This window comes from Synchiropus splendidus, chromosome 13 (genome assembly GCF_027744825.2).
Source record: "Synchiropus splendidus isolate RoL2022-P1 chromosome 13, RoL_Sspl_1.0, whole genome shotgun sequence".
NCBI lineage: Eukaryota > Metazoa > Chordata > Actinopteri > Syngnathiformes > Callionymidae > Synchiropus > Synchiropus splendidus.
Window position 1 is genome coordinate 7,509,126 of NC_071346.1, and position 25,595 is coordinate 7,534,720.

The 25,595-nt window shown below is 43.8% G+C and overlaps 1 protein-coding gene across 3 annotated transcripts in view; it reads right to left on the reverse strand.

Annotated features, from left to right (window-relative positions):
* Positions 1-727: 727 nt before the first annotated feature.
* Positions 728-25,595, reverse strand: part of LOC128769515 (semaphorin-6B-like) — a 30,389-nt gene continuing 5,521 nt past the window's right edge. Inside the window, exons 2-18 of one of the 3 annotated variants that reach the window (XM_053883298.1) lie at positions 13,947-14,062; positions 13,145-13,256; positions 13,024-13,069; positions 11,413-11,473; positions 11,245-11,307; positions 10,135-10,233; positions 9,959-10,049; positions 9,652-9,771; positions 8,303-8,391; positions 8,015-8,232; positions 7,807-7,938; positions 7,397-7,546; positions 6,481-6,657; positions 6,273-6,413; positions 5,739-5,816; positions 5,111-5,172; positions 728-3,778 (exon numbers count right to left, since the gene is read on the reverse strand). In XM_053883298.1, the coding sequence (XP_053739273.1) occupies positions 2,793-3,778; positions 5,111-5,172; positions 5,739-5,816; positions 6,273-6,413; positions 6,481-6,657; positions 7,397-7,546; positions 7,807-7,938; positions 8,015-8,232; positions 8,303-8,391; positions 9,652-9,771; positions 9,959-10,049; positions 10,135-10,233; positions 11,245-11,307; positions 11,413-11,442 (2,436 nt within the window). In that variant the 5' untranslated portion in view covers positions 11,443-11,473; positions 13,024-13,069; positions 13,145-13,256; positions 13,947-14,062 and the 3' untranslated portion in view covers positions 728-2,792. Of the gene's footprint in view, positions 3,779-5,110; positions 5,173-5,738; positions 5,817-6,272; positions 6,414-6,480; positions 6,658-7,396; positions 7,547-7,806; positions 7,939-8,014; positions 8,233-8,302; positions 8,392-9,651; positions 9,772-9,958; positions 10,050-10,134; positions 10,234-11,244; positions 11,308-11,412; positions 11,474-13,023; positions 13,070-13,144; positions 13,257-13,946; positions 14,063-17,930; positions 18,063-25,595 lie in introns of those variants that run through there. The other 2 variants (XM_053883297.1, XM_053883296.1) reach the window with 2 other exon arrangements.

Sequence of the window (25,595 nt, forward strand, 5' to 3'; positions counted from 1 at the left end):
AATTTCTCATGGAACTTGTTTCAGATGTTACAAAACTGAAACACGTCTTACCAAAAATGTCTTTTTTTTTGTAGCTGAAGGCTGTGAAGATTTAGATTTAAAAGCCTTCATATTCCGAGTTAATTTTAGAAATGCTTTCTCTGACTGACAGTGCTACAGTGTATTATTCTGTGACGTAGGCTGCAGGCCTGACGTCAGTTCTGGTAAAGAGGTGTAGTCAAATCATCAGTAAGTCACCTACAAATACTGGGCACATTTCTGTGGTTTTCCCTACAATGCCTTTCGCAGGTATTGTGACAGTTGAACCGATACAGGTCCACACTGGTTCAGAAACGTGTCAGAAGTCATGAGTTTAAAGTCAGATACCGTGTTTGACCAATGGAAATGACTGGACTTAAATATCTTTCTCTGTGCTGATATAGCTTATATAACTCCACCACCGTCTTTCCTCCATATTTACACTGGGCTGCTCCATAAACACATCACTGTCTGGCGCTCAGAAACGCTCCCAAGGGTTTGTCTGCGCTCCTCGTAGGCATCAGTGTCTGGTCCCCCCTTGTGGCGGATGAGAGAATCTACAAGTCTCGGTTTCACAGTCGTTGAGCTGCCACTCCAGTGACAAATGCATTTCATAAGAAGGAGGAATAAACTATAATTACGCTCTCACAGTCGGCCCCTTCAAGCTGCAAACGTGTCTGTGTGTGTTAATGTCTACGCAGACCCGTTATTATACACATTTATTTCAAAAGAGTGCATTCAGTAGCTGGCAAAACAACATTAGCAGTCAATTATATAATGCCATTTAATAGCAGTTCTCCCAAGATTGATGACTATAATGACAGCGGTGTCTCAGCGGCGGCAAAGACTCAGCAGGCGTCAGTCAAACGCTGCCTGCGACTCTACTCTAATGACAGGAAACCGCCGACCTCAGCATTCAGCCTGCGATCACAATATTACTGTACATACGTCTTATTCACAGCATTGTCACGATAGAAACGAACAGAATAGAAACCCGCGCACTTCAAATAGAGTCCTGCCATTGGAATGATCCCGCCTCGGAAAGCAAACCGACACAACGTAGCATGACTATTTACACTTTGTACAAATGATACAGCTGAAGAAAAGTCCTTGTGCTTTTCCCGAGTCATGAAAACAAAGGGGTACATTCAGTCACATAAGATGGCGATAACGTCAGTGTGGCAGCTGGAGACAATCTTCGGACATGATACACTTAAAGACACAGTGTTCCATCCAGTTGAACTGTCTTTGAACCGCCTAAAAAATATTCAACTGATCGGGAAATGAGTATGAGAGGATGAAAAAGTGTGTTATTCCTCGCATGTCTCGTACCAAAGTGGTTTATAAACCCACTGCCGAGATGAAGAAAAGGAGTTTTCCATCGCAAATCAGGGGTAAAACATTCAGTGTGTGAGGCCGAAGGCATACAAATATACTGCAAGTCATGAGAGTTCTTCACAGCAGCAGTACATCAGACTGCGGGCTGGATCAGCTTATGGCACTTTGACAAGTTTCGCTCTTATTTTTTTTTGCTTCAGTGTTCAGGCATCAGTAGATCATTGAGAGATAGCGGCACATGGACGATACGAAACGTACATTCGTCGCCGCTGCGATGACGTGAATCGACTATATACAGATAAAACATGTATTGCTGCTGAAGGTCAACACAACCTGCGTCTGGAAAAAAAAAGTTTTTCTTGTTGCCCCTCTGCGTGTGTCTTCATGGCTCATCTGTGGTAACAGCTCTATAGCACTGGACACTTTAATGCGTCTGGATATATACGGCCCAATTTGCCAGCTGTGAAAATCTCCATTACCCCAGTTGGGCTCTGGGATGGGTCGTGTGTTTTAATCATGGCCGCTGAAGCTGTCACTTGCTTCTGTATCACATCTGTGGGACCTTGACCCACTGTGATGTAAAGGGGGCCAATAAAACTCGACTTTACAGCGACGCCTTAATATGTGCGTGTGTGCAGAAGCCCTCAGGTGACGGTGAAGGACGTTGGCGTTACACATTCTTTTTCATCCCTCCTTCCTGGCCTTGCTGCTTGGCTATTCTTCCGTCGGTCGTGTGCCGTCCTTCCTCGGGGAATTATTGGTCATTAAAGAGTTCATGGACTGGAAGTGGAGGAGCCGTGAATGCAAATGAACGGAGAGATGGACTACCCAGATGCCCGCAACGTCATTAGAGAGAGCGTATAGCTGGCAGGAATAGTGCTGACATTTAAGTCCCCCACTCCGCGTGAGTGATGGTCCTGTATTCCTGCGAGACAAGTTGGAGGCGGTTGGCACTCCGGTCATGAGTCCTATATACTTTACAGACGTCTGTGTGGGGACATGTGTGAGTTTGCAGCGGACGTAAGGCAGGAGAATCGGAGAGGAATGGTATTCTGCAGGGAAAACAACATGAGACACCCTCCCATTTTCCCTTTCTTTCAGTTGTTTATAGTGTCTTTGAGGTGTCTCATGTTCCCACAGCATCAGATCATCCACTTATGAGGGGTCTTTCTCTTTCACCCTCTCTTCTCATCTCCCTTTCCCTCCATCCGTGGAAGCAGAAAACATCCCTGCAATGCAGACACAGCAACAACCTTCACTCAAATGGACCAATTAGTGAGAGCCAGGATATGAGTGACAGGGGCAGCAGCCAGTCACAGACCGGGAGGGTGGGAGTCACCTGGGAGAGTCAGGAGGATTGAATGAAGTCGAAATGTCGATGCAAGGGGGGAGAGCATTGAACGAGTAAAAGAGTCCGGGGAGTGAAAGGTCTTCAGTCACTGGCCGGTCTGAGTCCTGTCGCTGCAGTTCTTCTTGCTCATGAGCTGGCTCAGATCCACCAGCTCTCCCAGCTCCCCTCTCTCCAGAGCCCCCCTTATTAGGGCTCTGCTGAGCGCCGGGGTGTGTTGCTGCGACATGTAAGCCGGGCCACTAGGTGGCGGCATCGATGGAGGCGGAAGTGGGACGGGGACCATTCCGTGGCTGCTGAGGAGGTAGCCTTCCTGGGCCGGCCATCGCAGAGGCAGCGGCTCGCTGTACTCCGCTGGAGCGCTGGGAGCTGACACAACCCGCCTCCGCTCCGGTGAGTCCTGCGGGGTCATGGGGTAGACGTACTCGCCTGCCGACTTCCTCAGGGGGGCTTTGGGGGTTCCCTTCATCCCCTTTTCTTGCTTGCTCAGGCAGACATAGTGCTGGCGTGGCGTGTCGCTGCCCCGCCCCTCGCCGCCGTGCCTTCCACCTCCGCCCTGCTGGAACAGTCTGGTGGTCAGATAAACCGAAGGGGGCATGCGGCACGGTGAACCCAGACCCACAGAGCCTCCGCCTAAGTAGGTCTGGCTGGTGTCCCACCCTCCGGAGTTGGAGTCAGACAGCCGAAGGCCTCTGCGCTTCTGCTGAGGCGTGTGCTCTGGTGTTGGCAGGAAACCAGGGTCAAGCTCTCCAGACTTCACCCAGCCATTGGGCATAACAAAGAGGGTCTCCCCGCTCTGAGTGCACGAGCGCTCACCGCCACCCTGGCGGGTCACGCTGAGCACAGAGCCTCCGATCCCGCTGCCGTTGCTCAGCAGGCCTCGGTCTCGCCGCTGGATGGAGGACTGCTGAGTGCTGCCATGGCGACGGTTGTTGGGTTTGTTGGCCATGATCCAGCAGACGGCGAGACCGGAAAGAGCCGCTCCGATGGTGAAGGCAGAGACGGCCGATGCCACCAGGAGATTCAGAGAGACCAGACTCTCCGGCTCTATGAGCAAACTCTGCTGCAGGATTCCTGCAGACAAAGACATAGAATCTCTTTAGCAGCTAACACACTGCTGCCTGGTGTCGACACACAAACGCCCCACACTGTTCTTGCGTCCACACAATCTTCCTAGTGGATGATCAAATGAGCTGAATCAAGCTTCTCTCCAGTCAGGCCTGGAGGCTCCACAGGCTCCATGATCCAGAAAAGGCCTGCACTTGTCATCATCGCAGCACAGACCGCAGCAGCTGACGCCCCCTTTCTGCGCTGCTCTTCTTACACTTTCCGCTCTGCAGCTGGTCAGAGAGTGTCTGTGTTTGCAGCAAACCATTACCTCAGTGTTTCCACCAAGTTCTAATCATTCCCATTCCCCAAAACACAGACGGCCCTTGTTTTCTGCACTCAGTTTACATTTGAAACATGAGACCACAAACCGTCTGCATTTCATTGTGGGCCGTTTTTCTTTGTAAACTCAAAGATACGAGTCAGAAAGACTTACATGTGACTTGGCCAGACATGTACACGTTGAATGCTAAACTGTTAGCATTGGCATCAAAACAAAAGGAAAATACTTGTGGGACGATTTAAGAATAGTTTACACAGCGTGCTAAAACTAATTTTGTTTCCTCAGTCTACAAAGTGTAAACAATGACTTGTAAAGACAGCAAGCAATGGTTGCTACATCTACAAACAAGTGCATCCTGCTTTCAAAATAAGCTTTCTATCGCCTCACTATATGACTTATTTGTTAGCATATGTTAGGATGAAGATGGGTGACATTTTTTTTATGATGTCATGCATTTAGGATGATGCTAAATGCAGAAAAACAGCCCCTAAATTGTGTTGTTTTGTTCTCTGAAGTCCCTAAAACAATGTGAACTGAGAGCTGAAACTGTTTTTGGATCAGTGTCAAGTTATTTAGTGATGTTATCATGAGGATGAAGGGGGATGCTTCAAATGTTTATTTACATGCCGAGTGATGGCTTCCCCACTAGTCTGTAAGCAGAAACCTAATGTTCATTCAACACTCACTGAGATGTAATATACACACAGTGTTTGGTGAGTAACCGACCAGGAACTAGTTTAGTAGAAAGACTACTTCTGTTGTGGATTGTGGATTTATTCAGTTCAGTCCTTTTAAAATAGAATCTAATTTCAAAATGATTATCTCAAATGTACAGCCCCTGCATTTGATCAAAATAGCCTTGAACTGATCTAAAAAAGAATTGAAAAAATGCATTTCACTTTGTTAATACTTGACGTCGTAACCGCCTGCACCCACATGTAATACCCGATCGGGCCACAAGGCGTCCTTCGTAGTAAGCGGTTTAAAGCCTGGAGCGCCACGTCAGTTAAACGTACCATCACAGTCTCCAAGATGTGAAGTGTTGTTCCCATATTCTACGTCCTGCTGGAATGGGAGCCTGCAGTGGGACAAAGAGGCATTAACAATAACACATTATCTTCAATATGACACTGTGAGCTTTGAGTAGCACTCTGTGCTTAATGTTCAATATTTGCAAGAGCTTTCAAACATGATACTCCTGAGAGCAACACAGTGGCAGTTTATAAATATCTTTTACACAGACAAGGAAATCTGATCATTCTCATCGACTCTATAGCTGCTGTGCATGGCGGCGTGTCACCGGGTGAAAGGGGATACACCATCGACGCCGTTATTGATCAGGCCTTTTGCATGACTGCTTGGTTTGTAGGTCAAAGGTGAGGGTCAGCTACAGTCGACAGAAAATCTCAGGAGGTGTATCGGTTTACACAGTACTGGTCCTTGATAGTTTGTTTTACATGATAGCAATATTGATGGAATCATTTCTCTGTTCATCATAAAGCGGGAAGTCACACAAATGAATGTTAATATTCCTTTGCTGTTTTTGTGTGGGTGAATTCCTCCCAATCTGGCATGAGTCTTCACCATCTGCGCGTCGATGTGCGTTACGATTGTGGCAGTGTAACGTCCACCACCGATGCTCACCTTGTCCCAGGCCGTAAGAAGGAGCAGGTGCTGCCTCTGGTCCAGCCACAGTACGGATCCCGGGAGGCCAGGCAACTCCTACACACACACACACAAAAGTTCATTTGATCTATGGTCCTAATACTTTGGAAGGAACTGCTACTGCTTGAAAACATCCCTCGAGTCAGACAGAGCTTGACGTGTGAGCCACATTCTGTTCATCACAGCCAAAACTTGGAAAATATCACCTCAGAGTCTCACACTCAGGTCACAGAGCTCTCATTATTTGGACTTAATTTAACATAAATGAGTTCCGGACATAGTTTCTATTTTCCTGGGGTGAGTAGAGCTCCCTCCACAGCAGCGAGTGGGCTGGGTTAGCTCTGCCAAAAAGAGCTAGGATCTCGATGCCAAAACATGCCTTCATTTAAATACGTCTTCGATCTTTAGCGGCTTCTTAAATTATTCATGTTCAGCCGGGTGGTGGAGGCACATCTCACCACACAATTGGACATGAACGTCACGAGAGAAAATGTGTCATCTGGCACCACTTACTTCATGCAGCGGGAGTGTAGGTGGCAGCGTGATGTGGGCACACGAACCAGACAGGAAGGGAAGGCCAGCAGCAGAGTGTGGCTGATTCGGTCCAAAGACAGGGACAAGAGCTGACGGGCCTGAGGTGAATCCTCGCCGCATCTGAGGAGTGGGTCGGATAAGTCACGCCAGCATGTACCAGTTTGAGGTCGAGCTGAGCAGCACTCACTTCTCTGGGTTGAATCCCTCCACCTCTTCCAGGAACACACTGCTTTGGGAGACGGAATCTCCACCGGGGATCATCAGGAACTTCAGAATGGTTCCTCTGGTCGAGCCCAGGAAGAGAACCGTGCGGTTCTTGTGGGGCCCAGCCTCGGTGTCCACCACCATGGCCGTCAACTGGTAGCTGGAGACAAAGGAATGTTAGAGTGGAAATACTGAATAACCATGATCATGACTTAAACAACAAACCAGACCACGAAGCTCTGGTGTCGCAAAATATAAAGGCGCGAATAAATCCCAATATTTATTGCTTATAACCTGACAGATGCACAAAAATGACTACTTACAGCAACACGTTCTAGCAGACAGTAAATGCATTTATTGGACTAGTAAATCACTGGTAATGTCTCTGTTTAAATAATCATCTTTATTTTGCTGGTGACATTGTCAAATAAAAAGGAAATTTATAGCCATTACAGCCAAATGAATCCAGTTCAACAGAGGTTTACCTTCTATCAGAGTCAGTGATTTATGTCCCCATTTTGGTTTCATGTAATCCCCCGCCTTTAAAACAGCACTTTTTGAAATTAAAAAAATACACAAAAAATGCTGACCACAATTCCACTGTTCACCAGAATCTGTCTAATTGCAGTTTTATCTTCACTCCATACGCTGGGTGCCATTCTGATGATGCATTCAAAGCAGCAGTTATTTTGACCAAGCAGTTTAGGACGTCAATATAAGCAGAACTTGGATGTTGCTGCATAAATGGCTGGTTTGCTTATAACTGGCTGAGATTGTTGACTATATGATGTAATTCGGCAAAGATAAAAGCAGTAAATATCTGAAAAATAACCGTTTTCATTCACTTCTCACTTCAAATCAAAGCGTGTTGTGAATAGAAGGACAGATATGCAACTTGCCGGCCCATCGTCTTGACCACCCAAGGCCGCTGTCCGAGCAGCGGCACCGTCTCATCCATGAGCGGGTGCGTCTTCACAAAGTTCAACACCTCATCTGGCAGCGTGTTTGAAGAGCTGAATCTGGATCCCTGAACTGCACATCCTCCCGGTCTGGAGACAGGAAGAGAGAAACCCTCATAAAATAGGTTGCTGAATCGACGATCTCGGCAAAACAGAGCGGATAATAAAAGTTGCGGGGAAGGACGTTGCGGCTGCTGGGGGCTAAATAAATATGTGCTGAATAGTAGGGAAGCAGCGCTGTGATTGACAGCTGGAACTTTGAGCAACAGAGTTAGATATCTGGGGCAGACACTAGGACAGCAGCATTGCAGTAGCTGGTGAGCGTGTCAGTGTTGTGTATGTAACAGTACCGTGGTTTTGGAACGGCTTCGTCTGGAACTGGAGTCCAAATAGACTCCGGGGACTTCTGCTCTTTGAACCTTCCCTCGAACACGCGGGCGAGCTGCTGCATGTCAAACACACACACTGCGGAGCCCGGGATGCTGCGAAGATATAAGGTTCCTCAAAGACAAACTAGTCTCTGTACTACTGTATAAAGGACCGTGCAGATCGCAGTACCTATTTGGGGGTGTAGAGAAGAGCCCCAGGATGACGTCCCGCCCCTGCATGCGTATGATGTTGCTGGTGGCGTGGAGAAGGTTGAAATAGAAATGTGAGTCTCCGGGGACCGAGCAGTTGAGTCGCGCCTTCAGAAATGTGGTCCACTGTTTCTCAAGAACGCGCTGGGAGCCACCCAAGTCTGATTTACACACCCGAGCCACACGGGACACCATCACCTAGAGCAGCAGGATCAGCGCTCAGTTACACAGATACAATGCCCAGAAGAGAGAGAGCTAAAAGAACAACCTTCTCCAGATGATGAAATTCCATGGCCATCTCTCTGAAGAAGAAATAGATGTGTGGCCCCCACTCCATGGCGCTCACAAAGTAGGGCTCTAAAATAAACACGGGAAAGACAGTATGAGGTCGACGATGCTTCAACATCACGCCTGCGGCCGATGCTAACGTTAGCTGTAATAATACGGTCGCATCATTGCTGTGATTGCATTTTAGAAGAAGGTTGGTTTTATTAATCTGTCTGTGAAGAATGCAAATCCACAGCTAGCATCATGTTCTTTTGTCCCCATAAACCCTTTTGATTTCCTCCTGATTCAGCTATTTTTTAAAAATAATTTTCAATACTTACCACCACGATTGGGACATTAAAACCCTTTCAAACCAACCCTCTGAGGCTCTTGGTATGAAATGAGGCATGGCAGCCTTGTGATGGCCGCATTCCATTATTGTTAGTGCTTCATAATGCACCGTCATATGAATTACAATTACTTCCTTAGCTACCTTGAATCGCTGTTTCTGCTTGCTATCGAAAACTTCTCTCTTACAGCACAACAGACAACGCTAATGCTAATGCTAATGCTAATGGTTAACTGTAGCCTGCAGGAACTGTAGGTAGTTTCCACCGAATAAGCCGCAATATTATCTCTGTTTTTGTTCTATTACCTTCTTTATAACTAAATCGAAAGTCATTCATCTGATGTTTATTGTGATGTCTTAAGCAATAATGCAACAGGATCAGCTGAAGCTAAACACTCAGGTGCTCTTCTGGGTTATGAGTTCACTCATTCACATTTTGTGAAGCATATATTGACAGTTATTTAGGGTTTTCTTCTCATAAAAAGCTCTATTTTGTGTTTGTTTTGTCTAATCTTGGGATCTTTTTAGGGATGAATTTGGTAAATCTATTCATCCATGAGTGTTCCTACCTTTTCTTTTTTTTTTTTTTGTGAGTTCTGCTGAGAAGGTGATTGGTTGCAGCCTGCCACCTCTTCATGACCTGTCTCCAGGACCCAGAGACGTGCAGGTGAGATCAGCGCCGACCCTTCTCATACTGGACATGCACTGGTTGTTCCTCTTCCCTCTGGCAGGAGGCTACGGTCCATCCAGACCAGAACCTCCCGTCACATGAACAGCTTGACTGTTAAATTCGTGATCAGCCTCTTCTATTTTATTTTATTTTATTTTATTCCAAAGCATTTTCCTAGTTGGTGGGATCCCCACTGAACATGGCAGTAAATTTGATTCTGATTCTGATTCTTTGACTGGATGAACCACAAGCGATTATGTCTCTGCACATAGAGGTCATAGTTCATCTTAGTTGCACCCCTGCAAGCAAGACCAAGAGCATCTGTTGTTACCTCTGAACCACTTTGAGTCGTGCTTGATGGTCCGCAGGGCGGGGCTGTCGCCAAGGCTGCGATAGATCACCGCGTCAATGGCCAGGAAATCTGTCACAGTGCCGGTAAAAAGACTTCCATCTGAGAGACACCCACGGAGAGGGGAAGAAGAGATTAAGAAAGAGAAGATACAGAAGGAGAGATAGCACAAGGTCGGGGAAGATTAAAACAAAACAACGGCTGCAGCAAGAGATCTGTCTATAAATCATTGGCAGAGGTAAACAAAAGGGCAGAGATGTTTAAACGTCTCATCGGCTGGATTTTTCACCTGCAAATAAAGCCACATTGGCGTGCCGGGGGTCGTACGGGCAGCGAGCCATCCCACTGACCGTCTCTCCCACCATCTCCAAAGTGTCTCGCTGCAACAGGAATGAAAGGATTGAAGAAGCTGTTGGAGACACTGCACACCGTACGAAGCTGATAGGTGGACAGACGGAGACTCACAGTGTAGTTGGCACACAGTGGGTTGAAGGCGTTGGTTCCACACACAAACAGTCCGCCGTGCTGGCTGAGAAGAACCTTGATGAAATTGCGGCACTCTCCCTGAAGAGACAGAGAATATCGGTGGAGGCAAGAAACTTGTCGCCTTTTAACAAAGTTATCGGTGCGGTTGATGATTCTCAGCAGTTGCATGATATTTGTATTTAATATTGAAGTAACTAAAATGTTAATAATTCAAACACAGTGTGAAAGCAAAAATACACGGCTGTTTTCATGCTCTTTTGGGTATCAAGCTTGGCTTGCTAATGTAGGTCAGAGCACACAGAGACACCTGCCAACTCTGTTAAAGCCTTCACTTTTGGCTAATACACCTTTCTTTACTAATAAATATTTAGATAGAACCCCCCATATCACTGAGGTGATCCTCGCCAGCGGGATAATGACCTAGATTTACAGTTCACTCTCAAGAATGGTCGACCTCTTCCACCGCTTTAATTACCTTCCACTCTCTGGCAACTTTGTTTCATCTCTGAGGCGACACATCTCTCCCTTATCTCACTCTGTCACTCTTGGTGTGTATCTTCTGTGGCTTTCTTCCACCTACACAGCCTGTTTCTACCTTTTTGCCTTCATTTTTCACACCATTTCAATTACCGCCTCCTCCCTCAGGCTGTGTCACTCTCACTGCTCGGTTTGCTCTTCCATGTTTCCCCTCATCTTTTTTTTTTTTTCTTCACGTTGCCACCGGCAATGATGCTTTCACACAATAAAGCCAATATTTTCAACATAAATATCCCATTAAAATTGTGTGTTTGACTACTGGAGAGCATCCCTCCTGTTTTGTTTAATACATGCAGGGTGTGTTCTGATCTTTGCCAGTGGCGGTGAATGAGATTGGCACAATTCCGGCAAACAGGAAACCGTCTTTCAAGCTTACTGCACTGCATGAATTAGAGATGTGCTGATTTTGTATCACTAGATCAAATTTGTGTAAATACCGCATGCAAGAGCACCCAGGGGGAATAAAGATTTTTTTGAACCAGCTGCTGTCTGTCCAAGCGTGTGATTGTGTAGATGTTGGCGCATGTAGGAGTGGATTATTGAACACAATACCTCGTGCTTGCCCTTCATACGACACACTCGGATATCGTTCTTATTAGACTCCCATGTCCGCTTCTATTGAGGGGAGATAACCACTATCAGAGTCCGCGAGGTGCAGTGTAACCACACACAAAGAACGTTATTGTCAGATGTGTATTAGTGTAACAATAGCCCCCTCACCTTGCTGTAGAACATCTCATCACCAGCCATGTTGTCCAGTTCCACCCTGTACAAGTCGTCTCTGTGAAAGGCAAACGCATATGGTTGGAAGAGAGATGGAAATGAGCTTACACCAAGAACGTTTGTGAGTAAGAGAACGGCTTTGGTTCTCTTTACTGGGTCTCAAAGCTCTCAAACAGTGGTCCTCAATAGCTGGCCTGACGGCTCATGAGTTATTCGGCCTGATCGGTCGAGTCGATTCAAAATATTGAAACGGTTCTTGAAAGCACAACATGCTGTCTAATGGTGAGTATAGCGACGGTATAAAGTAGCTAAACGTATGCAGAAGCTGGAGCAACAAAAACAAACACTGGTTTGCAGCACAACTTATTGAATGTTTATTACTTTAGAAAATGATTTGAAAAACATTTTTGTCTTTGTTAGAAGGCAGTTTTGGGAGTGTGGTGCCACATTTTTTATGCATAAGTTTTACTCAAAACTGTGACTGTCACTTTCAATGAGAAGGCTGCTCAGTCTTACCAGGACTTGTGAAAAATAGCAATGTCCTGAATAACTTTTTCACTTCTGACATGATATCGATATTGCAACCTTGAGAATTGTCCGATATCTATATATAGATCTAAACAAAACTCAATGTAAATAATATAAATAAAAAATAAATTTGAAGACCCGGAAAAATAACCAAAATTAATACAATACAAACATTGACAATATTCCAGTCACGCAGCAGCTCAGATGTTTGTTGTTTCTTCAGCGGTCTTGTTTGTGACGCTGCTTCAAATGATGAGGTTAGTCAGATTAATCTTTTCCCGTCCTTCACCACCACTGGAAATTGTGCATTATAAGTGTTTGTACTCAGCTGCAATGTCCTTCCTCCTCTGCATGCAGCAGGCTTCTCCTTGGCTACGGCTAAACCGAGATTTTATAGCTTGTCAATATTGCCACTGATATTTTGCGGATATTGTCAAGAATTGCTGGAGCAGAAAATCGGAGCTACCGGAGCGCTTATATTGGTGAGTTTAGATGCAGACGATCGTTTTTTTTGCCTGATATCGGGCCGATATCGGATATCAATATCGGCTCAGGACACCATGAGTTAAACATACCTGAGTGGCAACTATAAATCGGTGGAAAAAACGGAACGATAATATTCAGTCAAAAACTTGCATTCCAAGTTTGATTCTAAAAGAAAAGTGCACAGTGAAAAATGGCAATACAAAGAAGAATGCTGAGAAAAGTTTGGATTTATTCTCCCTCCAACAAGCATCAGACACTCGTGCTTTATAAGCCATAGCTGAGAGGACGATTTATTCCTGGTTTCTATTTCTACAAAGGGAGCAAGTCAACCTGAATAGGTCCAGGCCCGGGTTCACCCCAAGGTCAAGGTCATGCCAAGGTCGACTGGGCTACACTCTTGGTGTGAACCGCCCCAAAATATGTGAGGAAGAATTGGTAGATTTGGAAGCAAAAAAGCATGTGTTGTAATAGAGTAAAAAGAAAAAAGGACACAAAGCTAGTAATGGGGCCACACTTAGTCTGCACTGAATTACAGCTGAAGCATCCATTTTCACTGCTTTATTGCAGGACACACGAACAAACACAAGTACGCACTTGACTTTGAAATCAATTGCTTCATCAGAATGACAGCAGATGGCGGCTGTGGCATCAAATGAAAGCATATTAATGTGAGCACATCAGCAGCACGCAGTTGGAGACGGTTGCCGTTGGTTACCTGGCTCCAATGTAGAGCGTTCGGTTGACTTGAAGGACCGTCTGGATGTGCAGCTCCTGCCTCTGAGCTGAACGATGAGCGCGACCCACAAACGCCGGGTAGCGCCTCACCACTGATGGGAAAATAAAGTGGGGTGTCAGTAAAGTCAGTAAAGTGGTGCGTAATTCGTTTTCTAACTATTTATAACTCGGTCAGGTCATGCAACCGTAACCCTAACCTTCCCTTTAATGCGACTGCTTCTCCAACCTTCGCTTTAATGGGCCCGTAACTCATCCTCATGTGTTTGTTTAGAAAAACAAAGATAATGGACAAAGATGAACGGCGTCGTGGATTCTGAATACTCAATCGTCTTCTCTCCCTGCAGACTGTTTTCTGAAGCAGACAGCCCAATTTTGAGCAAAAAAAAAATGCAGGATCATTACTGCTGGAGAGCAAGTCCTCTCCTACTGTATATGATACTCAGTGGGAGTAGAAAGTTTCTCTTTAAAGATGAGGCCACGAGGGACCGTCGTCATCCCAGACAGATTGTGAAAACGTCTCGTTGCCCTTGACTGCCAGGAGGGAAAATATGACACGATCCGTCTCTTGTTTTCATCATGAGCTTTTATCACCCACTTTATTTTTCAACTTTTCTACCAAATTACGCTTCATCGGTTTTCCCGTAAAGAGCGGTCGCCCTATTTATGTGGTGCAGCTCCACAGTGAAGCTCTGACCTGTAACCCCCAATTTCCACATCCACCACAGAGCTATTCATCAATGCTGTGCACACACACACACACACACACACGTGCAGACACACACCCTCCACAGGGACGTAGCTGAGTGGGTTGGGTTCCTCTGGGAATGAGCCATCAGCCAGTGGCAGCAGTAGGAGAAGAATGGCGAGAGGAGGGGCCATGGTCGTCATAGCAGCGGAGCTGTTAATGAAGGAGAGAAAGGAAAGTGTATTAGGTGAGTTGCATTTGTGTCACAGCCCCATTAGTATGAAAACAGACCAACAGGTGTGAGTCTGTGCCTGTTAAGATGGGGTGACCTTTGCCACCACCCCAAGTCTTGAGGGAATCTTTTGTCCATCCAGCGGAGTAATAAAGATCTATTGTGAAAAATGTCACTCTATTGTCAAACTCTGTGAATGATGGAGGGAACCGTGCGGCCATATACCACACAGAGAGACAATACTGGTTTCAAAGATGTCCTTTTTACTGTTTCTCACATATGGCCGACATCTAAAGGCAATTTAGCACAAAAAGAAGAAGCTGGCTTTGAGCTGCTCACGTCAACTATGGGGATGTGAAAAGGCCGGTTGACTGATTTCACTGGGAGCTAGTACAGAGGAACAAGAAAGTCAAGCTGGAAATGAAGTTTCAAGTATTGTTTTTGGGCTCATTTTTTCATAAAATTCTTTTCACTCTAACCGCAACTTAATGTATTGAGCACCTCCAATTTTCAGATTTCTTATTTTTCCCTTCATTTTATCTGGTTTATAGCCAGTACGATCTAGTGGTTCCGTATGGTATTGTAGCTCCCACGTTTTCAAGAAAAAGTTCATTTTAGCACCTTCAATAGCCGCAGCAAAGTCAATATTGCCACAGAGCTGACCTCTCTTGTCTCACACCATCGCTGCCGTCATCACCAGTTATGCACACGGAGCTCCCACAAAGCCTTTACAATGTCTAAATATAACATCAAATATTCCTCCTCTAGTCTGGATTTAATGAATGGTAGCATGGTGAATTCATGTGATAAAATAAACTCCTTAGCTGATGTGAATAAAGAAGTCATGTGACACAGCTGTATTTGAACATGCAAGCATGTGCCATGTCACGTTCCTGTCATAATGTTTGTCATCAGCTCTTCATAAACCAAAGTCCTCTCCTTCAGCCGTAAATCTGTCAGGAAGTCAAAAGAGTGTACATCATACATCAAGAGTTTTCCATCTATAAAAGAAGGCTATCGAATAAAACAAGTGAGTTATGTCTGGACATAAAAGGAGCTTTTATGGGTTTTATATTGTAAAAATTGTCGGTGGGTGGGTTTCACGTTTCCTGCTGCTGCAGGTGACGGCGGTGTCGGTGTGTTTCAGGAGAAAGTCGAGCTTTATTTTGAAAGAATAATGGCCCTTTAGAGTGATGAACACCAACTGAGCAGCCTCAAAAAGACTTTTCCTCTCTCTGTCCCTTCACCCACCTATCTGCCGTACTCTCTCTGCCTCTTGACAGAAATAATAATTAAAAATAAAATCCACCTCAGAACCTCCTCAGACGCTTGTTGCTACGGTGATGGCAGGTGAACGGATGCACATAAATCACTCCCATTAATGCAGTCCTGTGTTGCCGGGCCTTCAGAACCAGCGCCGGTTTGAGTGACAGCCAGATTGAAGATCATGTGGGCTCCAGACTACACACCGGGGATCACTTCAAATAAAATTCTAGCCTTGAGATTGTAGGTTTGACACCCGTGAGCTTTCTCCTCATCACATATAGGAGGAGGCCGGAGGGGGTGGAGGTGGTGGTGTGGGGTGGGGGGGTGGTCTGTTTCATCTCACACTAAATTGGGCTTCTCCCGCAGACAGGAAATGATTGGCGGTGGTGTCGGGGTCAGCGCTAATTCATGAAGGTGCGAGTCATTGACAATTCAGGGACGTTGAATAAGCTGAAAGGAGGTTTGATTTCATTTAAAGTGGGACTTAATGGAGCGTGTTTGGCCGAGATTGGGGATCCTGCCGTGATGGACCAGCTTTGTTCCTTCCCATTATCATCCCTCCAGATATTGCTAATTTATTGTTATTGCAACATTAACAGCCCATTTATTTGAAAAGACTGCTTAAGCTTCGATTCATTGTCTGCAAGTGTAATGAATTCTGCTCCGTGTGGAAGTGACGGCAACAAATATGAAAGGCTGAGATGGCATTTCTGTTGAATGAGTTATCGGGGGGAAAAGTTGGGACTAACTCTCCATGTCCAACCAGAGGTCAGTGACATTGTTCTCATAGGCACCAGGCACCCCACCTAGTGGCCAGTATGTTCTGCATTACAAAATAGTGCGCCTTCTGATTCACACACTCTTTGAATTTTCCTATCACTGACCAAAATTGAAATCTGGTTATGTGTTTTTCCTCACTTGTAAACACTCGTACCAGGCCCTGCGTATTACATTTGGCTGAGTTTACTTTGTTTTCAGTGAGTTTGCGACAAACCACAGACTCAATTGGAACAGTGCCATTGTGGTCATTTTTCCCATTTATTCCATTTCTTTCACTTAAGCTGGCACCTTTTTTCTTAGAAAGTCCTTCGGAAGGAAAGGAAACAACAAGCTATTGTCTTGAGTAGGAAGGCAGAAACACTGAAATCAGAGTTGCGAATTAAGGACATTTTCAACTGATAGTTTTCAGATTTATTATTATTTAGTATTAAGGACTCAAACAGTAATTATTTTATTTTATTTTATTTTAAATCAACAGTTCAGATGCAAGCTATCAAACTATGAATCAGGTGATAGTTTGGTCACATAATCTTAACATTTATTAAAGAAAAAAAAAGTCGTATTAATAATAATTTAATTAAATCACCTAAAATTATTCACAGGCTTGAGTCATCAAATAAAAATAAAAATATAAATAATTTTCATGGATAATTTCTTGGTGCGCCAAGTTCCAAACATTCCTATGAAATAAACTGTGAGATATATTTACAAGTGTTTTTTGAGGAAAAAATTACAATCATGAGAATAAGAAAAACTATATTGATTTGATCTACATTATGAGACATTTTTAATGTGTATTCAGGCTCAAGATACCAAAATGCAATTATCTGTTGTGTGCCTTGTTATTAACATTTCATGAATATAGATTTCATTGAATTATGTTCATGACTTTTTTAGCTATTTTGCGAAGCACATCCAAGTAAAAATGACTGAATGGAACTAAGTGCAGGTTTTAAATGAGAAGAAAATGAAGAACAAAAAGCACATTTTGTCCTGACATCTTAGAATACAGTAGGCTAGCGACATTAAGCTCCCGTGTTAACTAGTTAAGCTGTGAGTTGGCCTTCCGATCTATAACAACACAACACTTGCAAAGCAACCCACGCCACTTTTAATGCAGAATCTTCATGCAACACTACAAAAACCTGCAGCCGCACATTGATGAAGGCCTCTCATTAGAGGGCGCATTGATTTTGGCTATTGATCCATCAGATAAAACATTAGATCTGGGCCAAGGCCAACGTGCTGAAGAAAGAGCTGCTGGCCACCACCACACCTCTTATCAATCTTCGGCTTGTGGTTTGAAGTAGAAAGAGGTTTGTATTCTTTGCTGCAAGGAAACATGAAAGGGATATGAGGGATGAAAGACGGGAGATGGGGCGGGAAACCAAGGCAAAAAAAAAAAAAAAAATGGCCTCCTGCTTGTCAAGCTCCACAAACAGACAGCTACTGACAGAATGAGTATCAGAAAATTAGGGGCAGAGGAAAGTGTGCTATGCTATTTGTGTCATTTCGAGTGTAGCATTAAACATGTGACACCGTGGGACTTGTATAATGACAGCAACACATTATCCTTCTTCATCCATCCACACCATTAACCAACCACCTGCTAACAACACACATTATCACATCCTTTCACCTCTTATCAGTTCAGCCACGCTGGGATCAGTCTCCATAAACTCTCCACGGTGTTTTTGTTTACCCCCTATAACAGATCTAGCAAGGAGCCACAGGCCTTTAGATGGATACAGAATGTAAACAAGCCGCCTAAAAGGATATCTGTGGGGGAGATTTAATATTTACCTTGGAATCCTATCGCAAAATGACTAGGTAGCCGTTCGCCGTGCTCATATTTGCACAAGGCGTCTTCATTACCGAAGGAAACGCTGCAGAGACTGAAGAAGAAGAGCACAATCCTCCATCAGCGGCGAGAAGCCTTCACTGGCTAGAAGGCGAATAAATATAAAAGGCCCCGGCAGTCACTAACTCACGGCAAGAACCAGCTCAAGACGCTCCAAACCGACCTGCCGCTACTTCTATATATTCAGCATACGCCTTATACTCGCTCTTTGATTATGTCGTGCTTCAATCCAAAACAAAATCTCTCTCCAAGTCTGCTTTTTTTTTTTTTTTTGCTCACTGTAAATCAGCCACTCCAGTCTGTGCCTTTGTTACCGTAGCAACCGAAAGCAAAGCAAAGCAGAGATGTTCTTCTGCAATGGATGAAAAAGGCAAGAGAGGGCGGGTTCAGCCTCAGAGACGTATTAGCATACACGCCTGCACCTTGGCGTCCAGCGGTGCATAGACTTAAATCCCAATACGAGACGCTCACCAGAGGATGGGGCAGAATGAAGAGCGTGGCGGGGGATGGGCCATTTGCAGGCTATTTGTCTTCATTTTATTCACACATTGGTAAGACAGCTCATTAGAAGCAAACAGCTGCCCATGATGAAGCAATTTCTGCGATCAAATACTATCAATATCAACGTGTATTCCAAGTCATATTCACTGAATATTATTCATGCTTTTGTTGCTCAGTTTGGTTCAAGATACCCAACCTGTGGCATGTGTTTTTACCGTCTTAACCGAAACCGAAACCTCTGTTTTTATTGTGCTAAACTGGCGAATGTAACTCCCCGTTCCATTTCACAAACAGTGGGTAGCAGCTGGTGGAGCATCAGGGGGCCCCGCTTGAAGACGAGACTTATGAAAACAAGAGAAATATTATCATGCTGCTCAACTTCCACAACACTTGGTGATAAGTAACAAAATTATGAGCGCCTAATAAAGTTGCTAAACGGTTTTCAAAGATTACGGCCTGCTCCTCAGCTGAAGGAAGAAATCAAAAGCAGCAGCCAGGAGCTGTATTGTCCCCTGGACACGTTGGTGTTGATATTGTGGAACAGATTATACACCTGTTGTCATAATGGCAAGACCAACAGCATGTCTCCTTGCTCTTTTACTGTATCGGAGTATTCAATGCAGGACAGAGAAAAGTAAGGTAAACACTTCTATTTATCGGCTGACACACCGATAACTTCGATAAATGTATCTATTTTGTTTATTTTATTTTATTTATCTATTTTTTTATTTTATTTAATCTATTACTCACACTCATAATATCTTTCTGAATAGTACATTTTTAAAGGTCCTACTGCTTTTTTTTTGTGACATTAATGCAAAAAGTGCATGCCCCAATCCAGATGGATCAGTTTTATCCCGTCATTTATGATGGAATGAGAGAATATTTAGCTCTCATTCTCTGTCATTTCTTCACGTGTTAAAAGACAAATTTACATTTAAAACGGGTTACCTACTCTCGACTGGCCTCTCCTCTTCGTGGAAGTGGGGAGGGCCGATCCTCCGCAGACCAGCCGCCTCTGGTAAAACAGCTATTTGCTAAAGTTCGACAGGTTAAGGCTCCGAATTAAGCAAATGGCTGTGGCTAAACCGAGAGAAATGGGTCACCTTCACACCCCAGTACTTCAACTAGTGAGTGCTTTAATAAACGTCAGGGGAAAATGTCGCTAAAATAAAGCACTGTAGCTTGTTTCTGTTGAGCTTTTCTCGGTTACAAGGTAATTTCAGAGAACAATGTCAACGTAGCGCACTAACAGAAAAACATTTTGGTTTCTTTTTCTAAAAAAACATGAGACAATAGTAACCTGTTTCTTTTTGGAGGACGGGTAATTTATCTGAAGCATCTATTTCAGGGGAGGGAGGGGCGGCGCAAATGTACAACCTGCAGCTCAACAGCACTTAGCACAAAAAGTGTGCGCTGTTGTTGAACTCACTTTGCAGTTTTAAACAGTGAAGGTAAAATATTGCCCCTATAAACTGGAAAATGGACATCAAGTGGACGGTAAAATATTGAGGCTGCAAAGTGTTTTCTTTTCTGTTGCTCCACATCATAAGCACAATGGATATTTAAATCAACTAACATTGTTCGAAACATTGTCCCAATTTTGTAAGCTGCATTAAGAGCTGTGGAGCGCGACTGATTCCATGGGCACTAGAACACAGATGACCCGGTTAAGTTGGGACTTTCAAGTCACAGCGTGTCCAGTCTTCGCTGTCTATTAGTACAAAGCACTGGCCCATGTGAATTTTAATCCAACTGAAAATGGATATATTCATTGTGACAGTGCGACTATGAAGTCTGACTTGTTATCAGCTCACTTGCATCTTTTTTTAGGAGTCACTTCCAAGCTTAGGCAAGAAATGGTCTTGACAGAATTATTCTAGTTGTATTTCAGGAATATTTTTTAATGTAAAGTAACAATATATAAGACAAGCTTCCTCTTGAAGAATATAAAAGTATAAAATAAATCCTCACTCAGGGATTGGTGAAGCCTGATTCCTCAGTTTTTCCTGACTTGGAATAGAATATTAATGATTGGCAACACCCCGAAAACCTGTTTACTTTTTCAGTGACGACAGAATCTGAGATAGTTTTGTTAAATTTTATTTTTTGTTTAGTTTTTTAATACATGAAATTCACAATAATGTGGTGTCAGCTGTTGCTGAGACAGGCTGTTCACAATCTTCAGTGACGTTTTGCGGCATCATTTACCTTGAATAAATAAATAAATGAGATATGCATACATACTTGGAAGTTGGAACTTTAAATTAAAAAATAAAGATGCATTAAATTCGAAAAAAAATGCACTCATGTTGAACAGTAAATTCGATGTTCACTGTCTGCTCAATGTGTAGTGAATGGAACGGAAGAAATTCTAGAAAAAATATGGACCTCGTGACTTGTATAGTGTAGATACACAGCCCTTAACCAAAAAAAAACACCCTCAAATATTGTGATATTGTGTCGATTATTTAAGATATTAAGTACATGGTTGTATGTGTTTTTGTCCATTGAAGTTCCCACCACTTATTTCCAGCGAGTAATTTCACGTCTCCCTGGCCCACGAGATTGTGCAAGTGTTGAAAGCCAGGTTGGAACATCAACTCGCCAATATGGTGGTTCAATCTGAGGATATAAGACTGTCACCTGTGGCATTCAAATGGTAACAGAGTCAAGCGGCCACATACAGTCAAGCACCCAGGAGCACAGTAAACCTACCGAAGCTGCCGCACCAATGTAGCGTGGTAGCTAAGAGCTAACATGGAACAAGTCGATGTTTCTTTTCCCTTAAATTAAAGGCTGTAGTTAGCGAATATTATACTGAGTTTTGCAATATATCATGGTATTCCTGCCAATACTCGGCCCAAAACCTATCCACTCTCAGATATAAAGCTGAGCATCATCATCAGGAGACCCACAAGTGCCACTAAGAAGTGCCAACTCTGGTCAAAACACTCGCATGAGTAATGACAGTCAACCCCAAACCCATGTATGGAGACTTTATTAAAAGTTGACACGCTGTTCTATACAGTGCAGCTGCGCCAGGCCCTCCATATGCCATCACTTCTCCTCAGTGCTGCGTCAAGTCTTTATCTCATCGAGACGTGAAGGCGATATTCCCTCAAGTGCCAGTCTGTCTCCGCACGGCACGTCAAGTCAGAAATGAGGGAATCTGCCTTTTGCTGTGAAATATCCTAAAACACAATTCCGTCTTCAGGGTCATTTATATGCTAATGCAAGGTTACCTCGACGCTGGCATCTGACGCCGCCTTACTTTATGTACGTCTACGATAAGAAGAGAGAGCCGGAGCGGTGATAGTGAATGAGTAATGACGGCGCTAAAAGAGATTAAAAGGAGGAAGTTAAGTGGAGTTGAAGGAAAAGAGGGACAACATAAGAGCGGGAGGTAAAGAGGTATTTGAAAGGGAGAGTGCCATAGGTAATTAAAATAGGATGGACAGAGCTGGAGAGCAGCCATCTCTGCTCTGACTCCTCCAAACGCCTCGCTGCCAAACGCTGTATAGCTGTTAGTCAGGATGGTGTTCATGCATGTTTGCTGGCGGAATAGTGAGCCACAATACAGCTACGACACGGCAGAGCGACGGCGTCTTTCCTTTCAGATTTGGAAGGAAGGAAGGTGACTAAAGCTCCACAAGAGTTGCTCAGTCACCCAGGTGTGTTGATTTCTTATCACATCTATTTCAGTAAATTGACTAATATATATTCTGTCACTGCTGCTGAACCGTCCTGATAGTCCTCTCTTTCAGGCACATCTGTAATTATCGGAGTTTCTGCAATTATCGGGTTCACTACGTGACAGCTAGTGTGTCGCAATCATAAAGAAAAGCTAATGAAAGAAGAGCTTCATGTCATATTTGCTTCACTTACACTGTCACCTATTTTATCTGCTGTAAAGTTGACCAATGGAGTCGCCACAGTGACAAAAACAAACAATATCTTTAAAGGATTCACTGACAGATCATTGTTTAAACTATTCAATATGAAAAACTGAAATCCCAAAAATACCATGGTATTGATACTAAAGTGAAATAAAGTGAATGAATGAATTGAGCAGCTAGCATAGCATCTTGTTTTGTTATTAGCATTGGCTAGCAGCCTTTAGCGCGCAAGCTTCACTCAAATGCCTTTTCTTCTATGAAAGACTAAAGCAGAGAGAAGTCGACCTTCAACTCAAAGAGGTTATGGCCAACTATTCCACTGCTGTTTAAAAAATAAGAAAAATAGCCTCCTGAAGCTTTGAAAATGAACAGAGCTGTGGCAGAGTACATTTGTGAGGATCAAGTATTTGGATTTATTTACAAGTTATTTTTATATGATTTTTTTAACCAAGAAATATTGGTAGAAACAAAACAGTTAGAAATAAAACACAACTTTATTTTACATAATCAAATAAATGCTGACCGCAACTGCATAAAGCTTCAGTATTTATTTCCTTCCTCTCTTTTTATTTTATTTTATTTTTTATTTTTTTTAGCAGCAGCAGCAGCATGGTTTTGCAGTTCAAACGTCACTCGCTAAATGTTTGTGATGACCAATAAGATATGAGCACAGTCAGTGACAATAGCAACACAGTAACATCTACATTAGCTTTTATGTCCACCGCTTCTATGTTGGGCACAAGAAATCAAAATATTCACTGGCATCCATGTACAGCGCTGTGTGACGCTGCAGCAAGGGCAAATGTTACTAACCAGAGCTTGACTGCAGTAAGCGCATATACATTCACGGCACAGCCCGAGCGAGAGGAGAACACATGAGTATGCAGCGCACATACGAGACACGCGCTGCGAGCACAACACACACGCCAGCCATACACAACAGCCATGGAGATGCGGCTTAATAACACCATGGCAGTGAGGGTTTTGTGAAAATATGGCGTTCATTTTGTTTTTATTGTGTCTCACCTCAGACTGGTAAAGAGTGAACATTGTGTTGTGAAGGTTCACATCACCCTCTGTATTTATTGCTTTCCGTTGTCGAGACAAACAATCCCGGGTGCTAAATGCATTGAACTTTTTAAATTTGGATTGCAGCAACGCCGTGGCTGTAAGTAGCCATGAATTATATGCTGCATAAGCAAAAGCAGGATGGTTTGATTTGTCATGGGAATATGTGCGCTCGCAACATGTCTCTTTGGAAAGCTAAGAGGATTAGAGTTTACCATGGAAGTTCTATAGACTGCAGTCAAAGACAGACACACGAAAATACCACACCTTTTCACTTGAATTCACACCTTCTCTCCGCCTGTAATTGTGTTTCGGCAACTCTCCGCCGTGACCGTGCAGGCACATGAAAACTACAATTAAAGGAAGGAGGAAGTTGTGTTCAAGCGACTGGATGTGGGAGAAGGAAAGCCACAACAAAGCCCCATCAAGCCACTGAAGTATCTAGGAGAGTCGGATGTGCCTTTATCTGCCGGTGGAAAAAAAACTCTCCCAAATCCCCCTGGCTAAGCTGCCATAACTAAAGCTGTCTTGGGCTGATGTGAGGAATTTGTCAGCAAACACAAGAAACACTTCCACGATAAGACAAAGATGAGAAATGCAATACTGTCAGGATGAGTACTGAACTAGTTATTTCAAATTCTGTGCCGGGAAGTTTCATGTTATGTTTGTGCGACTGAGTGGGAACTCATTTTAAAGATGTACACTGCATTCCTGTTTCACTCAGTTGGATTTGACAATTCAAATAAAGATTTTGGGCCACAAAAGACTCACAGATATTGCAGAAATCGGGATCATGTGCTGCAAGTTGGTTTTACATTTCATTGTGATTTAATTCGCTTACCTGGAATGTAGTTTTGGAATCGTAATCCAGGAATATAGTTGTCTTAAGTTGAATTCGCAACAACATTCTGAGTGGAGGGAACCCGCTTCTGCTTCATTTATCCTTCGAAAGGAAAAGTAATATTTGGACTTATGGCGTCACTCCCTCTGTCCTAGCTGGTTTTCTGTTTGTTTTACATGTGTTTACTTTGAATATGCGCAGCATGAGGTCTCATAAGTATACAGGGAAACTCAGAGGTACACAAGGGAATGCACCACGTGGTGGGATTGATTTTGGGTGTTTTTGTCCCTGCACGTCCAGAAAATCTAGACATTTAAAAAACATGTTTTGCCATACTTGATAATAGTTGTCAACAAAACCGTTAAACCTGCCCAAACTTCATCCCTTTCACTTCCATGTTGTGGCACTGTTGTGTATGTCCGTGCTATCTTGTGTTTGACGTGTTACTTTTAGGATTTTTTTTCAAGTCTGTTGTAGTCTAACCATGTATCCATGCACCAAAAATTATCAATCACTTTCTGGGTATCATCGCTTCATTTCCAGGTAGCTAACACTTTCACGTTGAAAGAAAATCCGAATGTAATAGTTTCTCTCTTCCCGTTCCCTCCATCATTTTACTGGCAGACTGGATTGCTTCTCCTCCCTGCCAGGATGTATGCAGGCTACTTTACGTAGGTGCTGCCTCTCTGCTGGACTCCGGTACTGCACACTACTTTCAGTAATTTTGACGCCAAAGCAGACCCCCCAAATCTCGTCCGCTGCCTCTAACATCAAAAAATAAAATTAAATAAATAAAATAAAATAAAAAATTCAAGCAGTGAGATCACGTCTTAAAGAGAACAGCGGGTTTACCCACAGTACAGTTCAGTAACAATGAGCATGAAGAAGAACACCTTGGTTGTAAAGGGAAAGCCCAAGCAGGAATCAAACAAAACCGCCTTCATGTTAGGCAGCACCACTGATCACTCGTGAACTCACTGATGACTTTAGATCAAACGAAACTTCAAATCTCCTTGTCTTCTACTTCACTGACTCCTCTTCTTCGCTTGACATCACAGCTCACAGCATCAGTGGGAAATCCTAATCATATCACGCTCCCAAGTCTCATACCGGAGCATTGCTGTGCAGTTATCTAGCGTCGCCAGGTTGCTAATAAAACGCTAAAAGTGGAATACAAGCCTCCGCCCAGGGAAGCATAAAAGAAATCCGAACCCTCTGGGAGGAATCTGGGAAGACATGGAATCATAAATGTGAAGAGTTATGGCAACAGGAAGGGCAACAACTGCAACAACTGCCTG